Below are 18,643 nucleotides of genomic sequence, written 5' to 3' on the forward strand. Positions count from 1 at the left end.
TGGGATTCATTCAAGAGTTCATTGTATATCTATTCTTGTGTGAAAATGATTTGCTTCCGAATGGCCTCATATTCAAGTAATGTGCAGATTAATGCTCCGTCACTGACCAGGGACGCTAACCTGGAAGCATTAAACTGCACATTACTTGAATATGAGACCATTCTGAAGCAAATCATTTTCACACATCAATAGATATACAATGAACTCTTGAATGAATCCCATAAGGATTGGAACAATCATCTCCCAGCATTTCCACTGATTCCCACTGATCAGTTACTAGCCTTCCCCTTTAAAGATAAAGGAAGAATAAAGTTTACCCTGAAGTCTTCAGTTTCAGCTTTGCTGCTTGCTGTTTCCACTCCTTCATCAATTCCTCACACAAGGTATTCAGACATTCCTACAGCACAGAATGAGATCACAATGTAATGCATGCAGCAGCAACAATCTAAAAGGGTACACTAACGTTTTCTTGTTTAAGAAGCATCAAAGTGAGTAACTTTTGTTTTTTTTTAAACTGCTTGGAGAATGCCATGCTGTCGTGCTGAAAAAATTAATTTCATTGTATTCATGGCAACAATATTTAGATGTAGCACACGTCAAACCTTGGGACAAAACTGTTCCCAAGAAGGGTGTACTCTAAGTCTCATTCTCACAGACTCCGCAATAGAAACTCTTTTTTCAGCAATCAAAAGTAGACTGATGTTGATACCAATAAAGACAAAGAACATAACTCTCCATCAAAGGATATGACATTTCTTATCATTTACAAGACTTGGTCTTGCAGCAGTGTAATGATTGTTTAACTTTAGCATATCTTTACGACACAGAATGGTGTGATTTCAGGCCAACTGCAAACAAGGAACAGAGTAAATGTGGCCATACGTGACTGTAACAACTTCAGCAGAATTATGACATAGGTTTGGTTTAGATTTCTGAGAAAACCTGGTTCTCAGAAATGTCTTTATTTGCTGGTACACACTTACGCTGCAAGCTGAAATCTGTTTCTTTTTTTGGAGAGAAATGTTTTGTTTTTTTAAAGCTCACTTTCCACAAGTCACAGTCAGTGGCATAAACTCCCTCCTTTTCTGCAGTGACTCCATTAGGATGGTGAATCATCATCTGGTACTGAAAAAACTTCACAAGTTCATCCTGAATACAATGGAATAGAACAAAGAAAAGAAAATTAAAACATATCATTTTACCCACTGGGGATGAGTCCCAAGTAGACTCACGCAGGTGTCAATGGGAAATGCGTGCTATAGCAAAATCAGCCCGTCCTCAATGAGAACACTACCAAATGAAAAAACAAAAATGTAAAATTCTCAAATAATTGATAATGAACTCATTAACAGTAAGTTAGAATATCTGAAACGTCATTAACCCTAATTCATGGCATCCTACACTTCAGAAGCACCTAAAGATTGAGGACCATCTTTAATAGTTGCAAAGAATCAAGCCAGCTGTACATTTCTTCTTTTTTTGCCCTGTGTTCCTGTAACTGCATGACCATATACAGCTTATATTTGAAACAAATTAATGCCATTTGAAGCTCACCCACACTACAAAATGAGTAGAAAACAAAATCGAGTCAAAATCACAGGGGATGTCATCCTTATGTTGAATGCAACTTCAATAGGCAAGTGTGTCTGTTGGGGGAGGGGAAGGGGGGCTTTCAGATTTGTGACAAAGAATAGACAAACATAGATTAGGTATGTTGTATAGCAGTATACTCACTCACAGAGGGAATTACCTAAGTACTAGTATAATGTACTATGGTATGTTCACCCACTGAAGACTAGTCCTGAGTATACTCAGACAGGTGTCTATGGGAAACATGTGTTATAGCAAAATCACTTTATCCTCAACAGGTTATAGAGCATTTTACTCCAAATTGTGCACCTATGCATGTCATTCAAAACACTGGACGGACAAAGGAAGCAGCGAATAAGACAAAAGCCATTTTAACGTTTTAGTGGTATGAAGGCGTATGGTAGCACTGACCCTTAGCATTCAGTAATACGAAGACTGACAATGTGAATTCTAAACATTCACATACCTTTATGACAGTCGAGTTGGTCTTCCACGTGCCAATGAGGCAGTTAAAGGAATCCTCACCAAGTTTAGCCAGCTGATGTCGGCAGTCTGGGGCAGCCCAGAGAGAAAGGGAGTTCAGTGCTGATAGGATGCAGGAAACTACAGTCACACTCTTCTCTGACCTATGAGATATCAAAGGTAAAACATGGTTTTCATATGCCAGCAGAGACTATTGATTTTTGCTCTAAAATGGACACATATGCAAATGAAATGTGTGAGATAATGCTGTAATAACAAGATTTCAGTTGGGTAACAACGAAAATGCAAAATATCAGCAAAAAAAAAAAAAAAGGTATGCCATTAGTACTGCAGTCTGTAAATATATCCAATGTGGTACACAATGTTTTGAAATTGATTATCAATAATCAAGAAATCAGGCCATTGCAGTATCCATTGATCTTCCTCAAAAGAGTGGATGACATGCAGCTTGTTGGGAACTACTAATAATATTGCTAGGAAACAATATTAATCACCTCATAATCTCTCCACCCAGTAATGAATGGGGAGGGCACTTCAAGAATAAAAGTTGTGTACTGTACTACAATTGAAATTCTTTTTATTCTGATCTAAAAACAATTGTTGTCCTGGAAAACGGTGCCAGCCAGACAAGTTTCTTTGTAGACCATTTTGACATAATTGCAGGCAAATTCCAACAAGGCAAGTGCCAAATTGTGTCTCGCCCATTCGCGTACAAGGAATCAATTTTTTTTATAACTCCCAGAAGTTAATTGACCTGCTTATGACCTTTGACCTTGTGGTGACCTTCAACACCCCAAGGGACATTTACCATCCAAGTTTGGTCACAAACGGACAAAGGGATCAAAGTAATGAGCCATAATCGAAACGCGCCATAAAAACTTAATATTGGGCCCTAAAAATTTGTTGACCCCTTTCTGTGACCTTTGACCTTGTGATAACCTTTAACTTCCCAAGGGACATCTACCGTCCAAGTTTGGTCACAAACGGACATAGGGATCAAAAGTTATGAGCCACAATCAAAGCGCGCCCTAAAAACATAACATTGGGCCCTGAAAGTTTGTTGACCCCTGTCTGTGACCTTTGATAACCTTCCATCTAAGTTTGGTCACAAACGGACAAAGGGATCAAAAGTTGTGAGCCATAAACGAAATGCGCCCTAAAGACTTAACATTGGGCCCTAAAAGTTCATTGACCCCTGTCTGTGACCTTTGACCTTGTGGTTGGTTACCTTCAACTTCCCAAGAGACATCTACCATCACCCAAGTTTGATTGCCATTGTAGCAACATGTGCTGAGTTACGTGTGATAAGAGAGTCTTGCAAGTAAACTTTAACGTATGACCTCAAATGACCTTTGACCTTATCATGTGACCTCTTACGGCACCAAAACATGAAGGTACCCCAAGTGCATCCATCACCCATGTTTGATTGCCATTGTAGCAACATGTGTCGAGTTACGTGTGATAAGAGAGTCTTGCAAGTAAACTTTAACGTATGACCTCAAATGACCTTTGACCTTATCCTGTGACCTCCAACAGCACCATAACATGGAGGTTGTAGGTTGTAATCCAAGCAACTTATGTGAAGTTATTTGTCAAAAGAGAGTCGTGCAGGTAAACTTTAACATAGAAAAGAGAGTCTTCAACATACTCTTTAATATATGACCTCAAATGACCTTTGACATCATCACATGACCTCCGACAAAACCATAACATGAAGATACCCCTAGTGCTTCTATCACACAAGTGTGGCTGCCATTGCTGTAACAGTTGCCAAGTAATGCAGCATAAGAGAGTCTTGCAGGTAAACTTTAACATTTGTGACGGACGACGGACGACGGACGCCATTTGGATCCCTTAGTCTCGCCTTCACCTCCGGTGGGCGAGACAAAAATGAATGCTGGAAGATGAATTTTGAGCCTGTATCGGAACTGTATTTTAGCTTTAAACTCTCTTTATGATACAATGTGTGCTACTTCAACCCTCTTCAACAATCTGTGTGATATGCACATCATATAAATCTATGAGAGACAGATTGCATGATGCCACATCATCTACAGCCCTGTATTCTAAACTTACTTCATCCTTTGAAGCATTCTGCTGAAGAACTTGAACATGTGTCCTGTGGGTACCCTTCCTTGGATGGTTGCCCCGGCAACAAGACATTGCACAGCCTTGGCATGTGAGTCTGAGGTTGTTCCTGAAGGGCTTTTGTGCAAAGCAAGTGTTACTGCTTTGAGAAGGTCTATTTTATAGGGAACAAGATGTGGAGAATAAAAAGCAATTCTTCATATGATTTCAAAGAAATAGATACCACTGTCTACTTGTGATTTCCTGTTTGCTGACGTCTGTAATGGCTACAGTTCCTACACTCATTTTTTTTTTTTTTTTTTAATGAAAAGGAATAAATGACATAAATGACATGAACAATATCACAAAATCAATATAGTAAAAGTAAAAATGAAAAAAAAAAAAACAAAAAACAAACAAACTGAAAAGTAAAGTGGAAAAGTTTTCTTTCCCAGTACTATACAACCTCAAAACATTTACACGTAATACCGAAAATTATCCACAAACTGTATCGAACAGGGGAGCTTTATAGTCTGTGCTGAGTTTATGTAACATTTCCACAAAGTTTTGAAACGATTTGATATAACTGCACAGAGATGTGAATCTATCACATTGGCAAATTGAACAGTCTGGCTGAGTGTCCAGTGATGTAAAGCCTACCCTGCCAGTCATCTTGGCTCAGTTCACACCAGTACCTCTGGCATCCCAGCACCTCCTTGGTCAGTACAGCACAGCAGTCTCCTCCAAACTCTGCACACCTATACTCATTGTTTAGCAAGGAGAGAAGGGCCTTCACCATGGTTGCACAGTGCAGCTGAGGTCCACCTTCAAAGAGAAATGAGCAAAGACCACAAGAACCATTGATCACCTGAAAGACAATGAATGTTTAGCACAAAACATATTCACACTTACAGGTGCATCATGAAGCTTGTATTTCTTGTCTGAAGTCACAAAACTGCCATTGATGATTTGCCTCATGCAGTATGTGCCTAAATCATTTCAGATCTTAAATGGACATTATTTGGCAGAAATAAGACAGCCAATAACAAAGAGCGATTTCAAATTTGGTGCAGTGCTTGTGCTAACTCTCAGTAACAACTGCCATACAATGAGCTCCAACACCAATGGTCAGACTAAAGCAACGATACCGATCAAAATTATCGATCCCAACACTAGGTTGTTTGCATCAAACCACAGCAAAGTTTGTGGGAATAGCTTGATGAAAAAACATAACAATCTTAATTTGCTTCCAGGCTCAGATTTATGTGGCCATGTCTAGAGTGAAGAGAAACTTATTGTAAGTTATCATAATGAACTTCTGAACTGACTTACGTGCATTGGCAACAGCAATGATCCATCTTAGCTTTGATTGGATATCTCCTTTTCGTTGACTGTTTGTTGTGCTGGCCCTCCCACCTGAAAGACACAAAAATAAATAAGGAAAAGTTGAAGTTTGGCTAATCTATACCTCTATACGAATAGCTTTATACAATGTATGCAGAAAAAGCTATTTGCTTTGCATAGCGCTTCCCTGATTTTTGTTCTCTTCTATTCCAGGCTATTTACATATAAACATACTTTCTACCAATCTTGAAATGGGTCTCATACATCAAAACATCAAGGTCAACATAAATTGCTAGCATCTCTTTGAAGTACATGTAGTTCATTCTGTAGATGTTTTTAAGGGTCTGATCAAATGCTTGAGGAAAAGATCACACACCGATTCCTGTAACTATTTCAACTGCTACTGTAATTAGTACTGGGTAATGCCACTATTGATATCAATACAATCATAAGGAACATTGAAAACAAAGTCAGTGATAACCATTATGGCAACAATGAAAACAACAACTTAAAATAACACATCAATATAATGATAATACTGATGATAACAAAATTACTACTAACACTGATAATAAGCAGTGACCATCATGATATGATAGAATTTCTATCTCCAAGGCATTTCTTTTTTTAATAGATTATCACTTCTTTTTCTACAGATACATACAGTTGTACATGTACCGACTTGAAAGGACTGCACTTACTCTTTTCTCGTGCCCCCTTCTCTAGCAGCTCAAGTTCTTTTTGAATATATCCCCAGACAGAGTTAAAGATGTGATCCCAGCCATTTTTCTTGCTGTCCAGCTCTCTAAGGACATGTCTGTTGTTCAGCTCCTTCTTCACAGCCTCAATTTGTTTCTGGAGATGCCAAATTTTAAAGGAAATGCACACAGCCTTCAAGTGTCACCATTGTAAAAAGTGATTTTAGTGCTATCTATATTGTAATGAAATGTATTAACATAACATACATTTATTTCTTCAATGTCAGAACATTTTCACACTAATGAACCTTCATACTTATTTCATGCATTTCCAGCATAAAAAGAAAAATGATAGCAACCAAATATTGGAGCATAACAAGCAATGAAGTGTCAACTATATTAATCTTCCTTTGAAAATTTTATACTGACTTATATACTTAAGTTAGACAAGTTAGACAAGAGTTCTCCGACGTTATCATAATGGAACATGATTCATTCTGATCATGGTCTATGTTGGTCCATAGTTGGTGATGACGATTAGCAGAACGAGAGTTGGCAAAACAAAAACCCGGACCTGAAATTGGGCGTCACTCTCAGGGCCATCTGACAGCCATTGTGAGCCGAGAAAATTTCTGTGCAGTTTAAAACTTAACTTTCCTTAAAAACAAAATTCTTCTGCAAACATTGAAACATTCAAAACTTTTTGTTCGACAATTTCTAGAAAATCAAAGAAAAGGGATTACCTTCCTCTCAGAGATCTTGTCACTGGTTACAAAGGAGCAAGCGGTGTACAAGGCAGCCAGCACTCCAGCCATCACTGCTATAATGTAGAACACTCAGACCTATTCTCTCTCCTCAGATCTCCATGCACATGAAATATATATGGTATTTAAAAAAAAAAAAAAATATGTGTAAAAGGTAAACAGTCACATTCTGCATATATCTAAGGGCTGACATGAATGTTGTTTATTTCTAAGATTCAAACAAAAAATAAAATTCCTACCTATAATAACCCACTGTCAAAGCAAAAAAGAAGAGACCAATATCACTCTATCACTTTCAGTTAACTTCTTTGTTGAAGCTGCATTACAAATTTAGTTTTTAACATTCACTGTTGTGTGTCAATTAAAAAATACTATTAGTACACTGCCTGCTGGCAATAATATCAATGGAATTACCATTTGCTCATACAAGTAGGGCCGGCGGAACTGGGGGGCTGGGCATAGCCCCCACTTTTTTTTTTTCTGGCACCATACAAAGGGAACCCAGAAGTGGAATGAGAAAGATGAGATGAAGACCTTTTTTTTTTTTTTTTTTTTTTTGCTTGTTAGTTCATGAAAACCAAAGTGAGCCCCCCTCCCCTTTTGAAAATGTGGCGCCGGTGGTGACAAGTACTTTACAATCTATAATCTCGTTACAAATTCATACTGTATTCTCAACTGTACCCATGTCTACTGTCACTAAACAACAGCAAAATACAGAGTCTGAATCTCCTCAAATGACTTTCTGCATTTACCATGTCACAAAGCACCTTCAACTATTCATATTTAGGCTTTTGCCTTTGATTTACAGAAAAATATGAAGTCATTTAGGTCTACATTCTGAAAAGTGGGTAAATCCCCTATCTAAAACTATAAGCTATGGCCTTGATGACAAACCTTGCGAATGTTTTTTATTCTGGTGTAATTAAAAGTGACAGCTGTGAAAACAAAATGGATTCTAGAACCTACTGGTAGTACCAGTCGTCATCAATGACATCGGGGACAAAAAAAAAACTCTACCATCAACCTGTTTGTGGATGACTGTCTACTATTTCGTACAATATCATCCATAGACGAGACAGTCAAGCTCCAGGATGACTTTCACTGACGGCCATTTTTCGCATATAATATGGTTGGTAGATTCTGTAAATAAGTTTAAAGGGTGTGTACAGTTCTGGGGACCGTTTCATGAAAGTTGTCAGCCCTGACAAGTTGTCAGTCACTGACAATTACCATGGTAACAGTCAGTGACAAGAGCTTCTCAGCCAATCAAAACCGAGGATTTTGCTGAAACTGTCAGCGCTGACTAAATTGATGAAACAACCCCCCGGTTGAGGTGAGGATTTAGCTTTTGTTTTGTGAGATACCGTATTCAGAAACCACTCTATGAGATGTCAAAGAGCATGCAATTCTAGGGGTATCAAAAGTTTATTTGATGAAAATCGGTTTTGAAATGGCCGAGATATCCAAAAACAAGGTGAAACACAGAGACCCTAAAGCCGTGGCCTGTCATCTTTTATTATCACTTTTTTAGATATGTCAGCCATTCTAAAACCAATTTTCATCAAATAAGTTTTAATGTTTAATCCTTCTTAAAATTGAATGCTCTGTCATATTAGAGGTTTCTGATTATCTCACTTAGGAATGTTCATAACATGAATCCCCACCTCAACCAGTACTGTACAGTCCCATGAACTTGAAGTAGAAAGAAAAAAAAATCCATCCTGTCTGTCCGCAGTGTGGTCCGGAGGAGTTTTTTAAATTTCATTTTAGAGGTCTATTTCATTTATTTATTTATTCATTTTTATTTATTTCATTTAATTATTCATTGTTTGTTTGTTTGTTTGTTTTGTTTTGTTGTTGTTGTTGTTGTTGTTTTTTGTTGTTTTTTTGGGGGGGTTTTGGGCGGGGGGGGGGGGGGGGACGGACTTTTACGGCCCTCATTCCGTAAAAAAATCTGTGTAGCCAGGCACACTACCACAGACCGGCCAGACGAGATGTAGGACCCTATACCTTAAAAGGGTCTAGACTAGTCTCCAAAATAAAGGAACATGTCCCTACAGTAAATAACTAGGCTTGTTAGGCCTAACATTCAGTGGCAACAAGATAATTTTACATGTGCTACTACACCAGGGAGGTGTGTGACTCCTCAGCTCCACTCGCGATCCTTGCTACTTACTGCACTGTGCGAGTAACCTGTTTTAGTGTTACTAATAATTTATGAATGATGACAATCTATGGTTCATGTCACATGTGGTTTGCAATACAAATACAATGTCAACATGCACATGATCAATGGAAAGCCACGGCAGGCAGGCACAGCACAGCTAGCCAGGCGCACAGTCCCGCGTCCCGCACACCTGCGCGACGACGACGTACAGTATCAAGAAAACAGAGGAACTAATATTTATACAAACATCATGTAACAGTTAGTGGTTACACAATCATGATATGACGGTAATGCAATCAAGAAACTGATATTAAACGTTACAATAAACAAACGATAAACTCAGTCAATTACCAGCATAATTCAGACATTCATTCCAAGCCCGTCGTGGGCATTCTCCGCCGTGCGTTCGATGTGTGTAACGCATACAGCTGTACGTAGTGTGTGTAATAGAAGTTCACGTCAAATTCCCCACTGAAGGTACTGCTCCTCGACCAAAAGAATGTAGTATATTTAGATGAAAAACTAGTAAAAGTTTATTATTGCTATCGTCAACTTTTATGAATAAAAATGTCATTGCCTTAGATAATAATTATTTATGCTAAATATTATCATTGGGGAATTTCAATGAGGTTCATATCCATTTTGCACAGATGATCAGTATGCCTTCGGAGCTCTAGCGCATGCGCAGATCACTGCTAGCAACCCGCTGTAAAGTTGTGTTTGCGACCGCCGATCGAAGTGTACGTAATTTCTGCCAGCGGAATCATCTACCCAATTTAAATATTTCGGACCTTCATTTGAGAACCAACCACAATGACAACTGCATATAGGGTATGAACCCAAATTCTATTTCGTTTACCAGTTTCTGAATGTATATGACTCATATCTTGATTAAATGCATGCCGCGGGCGGCCGGCGTCATGCCTTGCTGCTTCCAGCTTCCACGACGTGCCTGCCCCTGTGTTTCACTGCACTATCTGCCCTTGTCCGGTGTTCCGGCGTCCCGTTGCCCGACTCTCTGCAGTATACTAACACAGAAACAGGCCTACACAGTACGCTAGTGCAGCGACCGTCTACTGCCGATGGTGACTGAGCTAACCGTTAGACTTCTATTAAATTTCTCGATAGCCAAGATTCGCGAACGCCAAGATCATGCATGCGCGTGAATGCCCGAAAGTTCTTGTCTAGTTTAGGTATCTTTACAGTTCTTGAATGGCAATGCATGATGATTGATAATAGCCGCGAAGCAGCTAAAAACGCTGCTGCAACTGGGCGCTGCGCTGTCGTCTCAACAAAACCAAAAGCTAGACTAACAACAACGTTAGATGTCCAATGCACGAAAAATTTCAGCTGCTAAATATCGTGGGTTCGATTGCCGTCGCATAGATCACATTAACAAGTATGGTTGGCAGATGGTTGGATGTCCTATACTCCGACACCCTAACATGCCTAACGTTAATGTTTTTCTATCAAAAGAAACTTAAATTATATCTCACCACACGCTTGAAATTTTGGCCGAAATTTTACTCACTGCACATGTGATTTAACGTTAAAGAAAATCTCAATTCACAAGTGCGTAGGGTCTATTGCAGATCAAATGCAGTTTTACTTATAGTTAGGTAACTTACATGTGTACGCACTCTTAAATTGTTACAGTCTAAGACAACTGCTTCGAATGCGTCTGTACTGTATACTTGGGTGACCCGCACCTCGTCATAGTTAATGTTTGTGCAAATTTGAATCACATTTCGTCACTGAAATTCTATGAAATCCCACTCACATACAGGGAAAATGCTGAAGATTCTAATGGACTCACAAGTTCACTGATCGATATGGAAATTTTGCAGTTATCGTCGCCAAACGTGAACGATTCGGAATAGTTGTGCGCTAAGGAAGGGGCCCGCAACTCGTCACCGGTGCTGCCATAGACAAAGCACGTAAAAGACGTGTGCGGGTGACCGTGATGCTCCCGTAGACATACTGTACACGTAAAAGATGCGTGCGGGTGACCGTGATGATACTTATAATACGTATTCCTCATAAAATTTCAGATTTTCGCGAAAAACTGTTCGGTTTTCACCACAATATCAAAAAAGTATCAGGATCTTAAACAGACTACGGTCCTACTCTATATCTTTGTTATTACTATTATATAATGCCCTTATTTTACCACATTTGAATTATTGTATTTTAGCATGGGGGAAATCTAGTGAGTATAATATGCAGAGACCGTTTAAATTGCAAAAGGGAGCTATTAGAATAGTCTCGCATTCACCGTTTAGGGCGCCTTCTTTGCCAATATTTTCTACCTTGTCGATTTTAACTGTGTATGATATATTTTTATTACAGAGTGCAGTATATATGTTCTTATGTTATAATGGTATTTTGTACCTGTATCATTACTTGATTATCTTAAACTGAATAAAGATAATCATAATTATGGCACAAGAAATTGTGGAAATTTTTACTTGCCTCAAATTCAAACATCCTCCTACAAAAAGTCAATATTTTTTCAAGGCCCTCAAATCTAGAATTCCATCCACTCTGATGTGAAATGCAAGAAAACGGTACAAGGTTTTAAGAAAGCTTTCAAGCGTATTTTAATTGAAAGGTATTCTGGAAGTTACCAATATCATTTTCTGAATTTATAAGAGACTAGCTACCAAGATGGGGTGTGTTTGTGAAAATGGCATCTTGTGTGTATTGTTAATGTGCTGGTGTATGTTTTTTTTCTGTGTATGCACGTGTGTGTATGTGTGAGTGTGTGTGTGTGTCAACGTTTTTCTCTGTATTTATGCCGTATTTACTTTTCCGGGGTTAGTTTTAAATAAGGCCCATTGCCTTCTCACTAACCCCTTCACTTGATATATTTGGTTGTTTGTTTGCTTTGTTTGTTTGTTTGTTTGTCACATTGTCATGTTATACAGTTGTCACATTTTATGTATGCATGTTTTATTAAGTGAAAATAAATGAAATGAAATGAAAAACAATTTGCTTGGTTGTGGACTTGTGGTAGCCCTGTCAAGTTTCAAGCGTACTGAACATAGTCCCGGACGCGCTTGTGACAATTTTAAGCGGGGTGACGGTATTCGGGCCCCTGACGAGGTGCGGGCACCTCACTATACATGTGATGTATTTCAAATTCATTAAGTAAGTGACCCAAATTCTTCCAAAATGACAGAAAATACAAGACATATCATTAGAGAAAAGATCTCTCGGCTTGCTTATCTTTATTAAATTCCAATCACATCAAGTTGGGTGTGAAACAAAATGGTTGTCCAGAAGTGTTGATATCAGCATCAACTTTCATGTCATTAAAAACATTCTTGCTTCATGCACTCACACTGCTCAATCTGAAACTGAATTTAGCCATCTAATTTAAGGCAAAAAAAAAAAAGTAGGGGACTATATCTATTAGGGCTTGGTATCTTTCAGACCATAACTTTCAAGTACTTTGTAAATGGGAGCTTTCTTTCGTGATATAACAATCGACATGAAGATACAGATTTGCAGTTCAGCTGACATGATGACGAATTTCCCTTCTATTTTGAGTAAAGCGAAGTGATTTTCCCACTGGCTTATCTGAAACTTGACTCTGCAACTTGAATTTGGCAGAAATTCTGTATCAAGCTGAAGTCATGGTGGAAAATCTTTAATTTACTCTGGCTTCAAAATTAAGATGTAAAATATGGTCCATGTATTTGCAACTCATGCTGAGTTAAATGTATTTGCACGGCATATTGTACTAGGTAACTACAGTATGTACTAGTTGTGCAGTGACCAGGTACCCTGCACAACTAATGAGGTTTAGAGCTGTTGACTCAGAGTCTTAAAGTGACAAATTTCTATTGCTTGTTGCACCTCTTGTCTCTAAATCTGATCTCTCATGTTTTGACTTTCTAGCCAGGAGATTCAAAGCGTGAGGAATTCCGCAAGTATCTCGAGAAGGCAGGAGTTTTGGATGCCCTCACCAAGATTCTTGTAGCCCTGTACGAAGAGCCTGAGAAACCAAATGATGCACTGGAGTATCCTTTAATCACTTCATTTCTTAGAATTTTTCTTGCCCCTTCCTTCTTGTGTTTTATGAATTATCTGCAATTGGTACCAGGGAACATGTATCTCCATCGAATGGAATAGAACCACAATTCTTCCCACTGTTGTTTTCAAAGCAGTGATCTACAATTGTACAATAGCATGGGTCATACTGATTTGAATATTTCTCCTTACTTGCAGGTTCACTTGTGAGTTTCATTGAGGAATGGGTAACAAGGAATGTTGCAGATTTCTTGCATTTGTAATGTGTTTATTCTACAAGGAAGAAACAATGTAGAGCTGAAATGTCATTTTTTTTTTTCGTAGTACTGTATATGAAGGCATTTATATGTGTGCTGTATGTTTGTTGTTCCACTGTTACATTGATGACCCCACAAAGTTCCAGTTATTGTAATTTACTACTTCTTTAGTAAAATAAACCAATTGAAATTTCTGTTTTATCTCTTAATGTTTTGTGAAAACTGGTGTTTAAACTAATCTTGAGTGTCTCTACGTTTCTACAGTACATTGTATAGCAGAGTGCAGCGCAAGCATAAATCTCATACCCAAATCAATCCTTAGTCAGTTGTCACCGCAATCACAAACCTTATTACATTCTCTTTGTCATAGATTAATATATACAGAACATTTGGACTGCTACGTTTACCTTGGTCGAAGCAGTACATTTGTACCTCATAAGTGAGTTTATTACAAGGGGGTTTTCCTGCATACAGAAGTTTGCCTTAACTTGGATGTCTGATTCCAGCTTTCTGAAGCAGCACATGGGCACAGCAGGCCCAGACACTGCTGATGTAGAGGCTCTCCGTCTTCAGGTCAGTGAACTGCAACAAAAGGTGGAGCAGCTGCAGGATGAAAACAAGGAACTGAGGGCAAAGGTCAGCAACCATTCTGAGCATTTATGTCATGGAATTAGGAGATTATGTTCACAAAACAGTACACAAATATTAATGTAAATAATCATGCTTGCATGAATAAAGTGGAATGCAAATATGCTCTACGTGTGGCTATGTGGCTACAGTGCATTCCTGTTATAGCAAGCATGGCTATAACAAAATTCTTGTTCCAATGCAATAAAAATGTATGTCCCAAATTTATCATCAATATATATCTTTATATACTTCATCATTCAGCAATGACAAGATTTTGGTATGATAAAACTGCCGGTCCAAAGGACTTTGTTATAACAGGAGTGCACTGTATTGTACTATTTAATGTAATGTAATGACTGTGGTCCAAGGATCTGCTCAAAAATAAGAGTATACTTTTTCCTTTTTACTCTTCTATTACTTATCAAAAGTGAGTTTAGATAGTGGTGGTGTTAATAGTGTTTGTGTTTGATAGCAGAGTTCTGTACAGCACTCCATGCAGACCTTCTGTGTAGGGTTTTGATATTATGAACACATACAAGCTCCATGGTATACAATAGTAGTACAATGTACATGCATCCATGCAGTCTTCCCAGACTCACTGTTCATTTGTTTTCCATAGTATGTTAAATATATAGCCATTGTGACACTGGAAAACATGATTTTAAAGAACATTCCGTATTCCCCCACCCAGAATATTTTACTACTGTTTTTCTCATAGCTTCATGATAGATAACGTTCGTTTATGCTTTATCTTGCCAGCAGTACACACTGATGTATTGGTATGGTGGAGCTACAATTAAATGTTAGCTATTTCTAGGAGCCATCTTTCATGTACGATTGTACTTTTTATGCTGCTATGGTAGAACAGATGAACCATTCTGATTGTCCAGGAGGCAAGATTCTGTGTGTTTTTTAATCGCTTTTCCTCAATTTGTTTTTTCATCAACAGATTCAACAAGAAAATCCGGAAATGGAGCAAGGAGGAGGAGAAAATTAGTGGAGAGGGAAGCTGGTCTTTAGTGTACATATGGGATGGAAGCAGGTGTAAAGCTATCATGTTTGCCTTAACCAAATAGAGTGTGTTAAAATGTTTATTATGTTCACCTTCAATCCCTCTTACTACTTTCAGCCGACACCTAAGCATCAAAAGACATCTGCTGTCAATGTTCAATGTGATATAGATATCTCTGAATGAATACTCTGCAGTATAGATGTTATGAAGTTGGTGCAATACCTTACAATATCTTGTTCCAAGTCTTTGTAGATGCACTGCCTGCTAAATCTCATTGCTACCACGTAAACTTGAAAACTCAAAATTGTGATGGAACAGCATGTCCAGGGTATGGGCTGGCTGTAGTGTATCCTTTTTCTTTTGGGTTTCATGCAGGAATAGTTTATCACGTGTAGCAAACAGCTATCAGTGAGCAGAAAAGCACATCAATCAACAGACATTTTTAGAGATTTCCTTTGCTTTGACTGGAGGCAGAGGTGACATTCCATTCACTAAAAAAACAAAAACAAGAAAGCTGAGCTCATGGGTGACCTTTGTAGGTGCCATACGAATGTCACGATGTTGCTAATGTACAATGATTTTTGACACCATGTTAATGCAGATTATCTAAACACCTCAGCAAAGGGTTAGGCATTGAATTAGCTGATAGTGGACTGATATTAGTTACTTGTACTTTATGCATGTCTTCCTTTATGGATTCACTTTCAATAGGAGTAAAAGTCTCCATTCTAATTTATTATGTCATATTTCCTGTAGTTTTTCACACTATGTGAATATCTGTGAGGCAACAAAAGTGAATTCTTTCTCTCTATTGCTGTACATATTTTGTGAATGGAGAGATTGAAACTAAACCTAGGATAGCACCACTTACAAATGTCATGTTCCAAAAGAAGTTAATGTTATACATACTTGAAGATGATGGCCCACCACAAGATTGTCTTATGGAAAACTAACCACTCAGAGAGAGAATCTTCTGTCTTGTTTATGCAGTGTAAAATGATTAGTTCAGTAAAAGTTTTAATGAAGTGTGAGGAAAGTGTAGACTGTTTCAAGTTGCAAAGTCTGGCATGACATGCATTGAGAATCTAAAAAAAAAAAAAAAAAAGAATTGTCTCTGGATCTAGTTTGTAACATTGCTTGGATGTCACCTGTCACTCATCAGGTATGTGAAAGTTCAGAGTTTAATCTCATGTCAGATTTTTTTTTTTTTACTCTGCTCAAAACCCACTTTTCAGACTTTCTAGCAGTTGAAATACATGTACACTGTAATAGAAAATGTTCACAGTTTAATGCACTTAAGAGTTGGCTTGAAAAAAAAAAAAAATCTAATTTTTTTCCCAAAAGTTTTTCTACAGGTATTGTCACTCCTCTGACTCATTCCTTAAATGTATGACCAGTATCTACTTTCACATTTTTGTTTTTTGTTTGTAGGTCTGCTCAAAATGCAGTAACAAGATACTATAAATTTAATCATATTGCTTTCCAATCTGGACAGTGGAAGGTGTTTGTGTGACACAAATGCAAAAGACTGTTTTAATCTTTGCATTCATGCTACAAGTAAAGGTAGAAGATTTTCTGCCAGATGATTGTGATATGACCTTTATCAACAGTATATTGAAAGCTTTGCTGGCAAGTGTCTTGATTCCTATACAGTGCACTCCCGTTACAACGAACACGGTTATAACGAAATTTCGTTATAACGAAGTAAATCTTCTGGTCCCAAAATTATCACCATTAAAGTCTATGGTACAAAATTCGCTTATAACGAACACGGTTATAGCGAAATTTCCGTTATAACGAAGTCTTTTCCGAGCGCCACAGACAAAGAAAAACAACAGAAATGTACTCTGTTATAACGAAATACGAATTGCTTTCGAAAATACGTAGCGGAACAAGCATTTATAGTGTCTCTGCATGGGTGAACGCTTCACACCACTGTGTGTTCGCTCCTTGTGTCACACACAGTTTCTGAGGGGAACTTGCGTTTATTATTGTAATACAGTTATCCCATCACATTTCACATAGCTTTGCAGTGTATGATGAGTATTCAGCAAACATAATATACGTGGTTCCTTGTTTTCGTTATATATTGTATTTGTTCGGTTATAACGAAATTTCATTATAACGAAAGAAAACTGCCGGTCCCGAGCATTTCGTTATAACGGGAGTGCACTGTATGTACAATACATCTAGACTAAAGTCTTGTATATGACCATGCTCAAGCCTATATGTGTGTCTGCTACATGTACTATGGTTTTATTGATATCCATCACATTTTTTTTTTAATCCTTTTTTTTTTATATGCTCACAGTTGAAGCTCATATTTTCTATTAATGTCTGCAGTCATTTACATTACATGTTGCCTGGATCCTGCATATGCATTTGAAATGGTACTGGTGTATATGCCCTGTGTACTTTATCGTTGGTCATCAATTTTCCACAATTAAAAAAAAAAAGAAGATCTTTATATGTATGTATATTTATTGCATTCACTTTCTGTGTTGTGTACAATGCATCCCATGTCAATTCTTGAATGTCTTACTCCTTTACTTGCACCAAGATTTGTTTCCTAAATAAGTTTTTAAATATAAGCTGAAAAATGTCTAAGCTCATCTGTGCATTGTTTGTGTCATACTATGATGTTACTTGTTTGAATATGAATACAATTGTGTACAGCATGAACAGCTTACATGTACAGGGGAACTTCATGAGAACAAGTTGTATAGGACTGCATTGTACTAAAATTTCCTCATAATATGCAGTACAGCCGTATCTTGTTATGATTTATCTGGCATAAAAACAAATGGGACTTACAAAATTACCTCATTGTACACTGTATCAGGGGCATGTACGTGTACAGTGTACTCCCATTATAACGAACACGGATATAACGAAATTCCCCGTTATAATGAAGTAAAAATTCGGGCCGCAACGTTATCCACTCTGTGCTTTTTATTGCTTATTTGTTCAGTTATGACGAAATTTCGATACACGTGTACAGAATGAAAGATAACTGCCGGTTCGAGGGATTTGTTATAATGGGAGTCCTCGGTACATTTCTCTTTGCAGTGTATCCAGCCTCATCATAATGAGGTTCCCTTTGTAGGCCAGTGCAGAGGAATGGGTTTTTGGATTGTGAGGAATATTTTTTTTTTTCAGTGATATTTTATTGATTTCATTCAAGTCAATCATAAATCAACCCATTCTGGGTGTAACATGAACATAATAAAACGGTACAAATGCCATTCAAAAGACAAATCCATTACCAACTTATACTGCCAATCATCTCCCTTCAACATAACAACTCGATTATAAATCAATCCTACTGACCATTTCTTCACGAGAAAGTATTGACATGTACAAAAAAAAAAAAAAATATATATATATATATATATATATATATACAGTGAAACCCCGTTATAACGAGTTCGGTTATAACGAGGAACCGCTTATAACGAGGTGATCGCGTCGGTCCCGTTTTCCTTTGCGTGTAAACCTATGGCAAAACGAATCGGTTATAACGAGTTCGGCTATAACGAGATTCCGGTTATAACGAGGACATTTTTGGCGCATCATGATAAAGAAAAACATAAGAA

General features: G+C 37.8%; 2 protein-coding genes across 2 annotated transcripts in view; one reads left to right on the plus strand and one right to left on the minus strand.

Annotated features, from left to right (window-relative positions):
- LOC140242867 (serine-protein kinase ATM-like) overlaps positions 1-7,146 on the minus strand; it is a 70,190-nt gene extending 63,044 nt beyond the window's left edge. Inside the window, exons 1-8 of the mRNA XM_072322613.1 lie at positions 6,926-7,146; positions 6,186-6,339; positions 5,473-5,556; positions 4,801-4,965; positions 4,150-4,315; positions 2,057-2,216; positions 1,045-1,149; positions 318-397 (exon numbers count right to left, since the gene is read on the minus strand). Of these exons, the coding sequence (XP_072178714.1) occupies positions 318-397; positions 1,045-1,149; positions 2,057-2,216; positions 4,150-4,315; positions 4,801-4,965; positions 5,473-5,556; positions 6,186-6,339; positions 6,926-6,997 (986 nt within the window). The 5' untranslated portion in view covers positions 6,998-7,146. The remainder of the gene's footprint in view (positions 1-317; positions 398-1,044; positions 1,150-2,056; positions 2,217-4,149; positions 4,316-4,800; positions 4,966-5,472; positions 5,557-6,185; positions 6,340-6,925) is intronic.
- Positions 7,147-9,804: 2,658 nt separating this feature from the next.
- Positions 9,805-17,659, plus strand: LOC140242566 (c-Myc-binding protein-like). Its single transcript, XM_072322309.1, has 4 exons — positions 9,805-9,944; positions 13,017-13,138; positions 13,912-14,041; positions 14,985-17,659. The coding sequence occupies exons 1-4, from the start codon at positions 9,927-9,929 to the stop codon at positions 15,030-15,032; spliced, it is 318 nt and encodes a 105-aa protein (XP_072178410.1). The 5' UTR covers positions 9,805-9,926; the 3' UTR covers positions 15,033-17,659.
- Positions 17,660-18,643: the final 984 nt, after the last annotated feature.

The sequence above is a fragment of the Diadema setosum genome, chromosome 19, assembly GCF_964275005.1.
Source record: "Diadema setosum chromosome 19, eeDiaSeto1, whole genome shotgun sequence".
Lineage (NCBI taxonomy): Eukaryota > Metazoa > Echinodermata > Echinoidea > Diadematoida > Diadematidae > Diadema > Diadema setosum.

Bases quoted from the DNA above. Each gene is read 5' to 3' on its own strand.
- LOC140242566 (XM_072322309.1), top strand. The intron at 13,139-13,911 runs GTATCCTTTAAT...GTCTGATTCCAG, and splicing joins AAACCAAATGATGCACTGGA to CTTTCTGAAGCAGCACATGG. The intron at 14,042-14,984 runs GTCAGCAACCAT...TTTCATCAACAG, and splicing joins ACAAGGAACTGAGGGCAAAG to ATTCAACAAGAAAATCCGGA.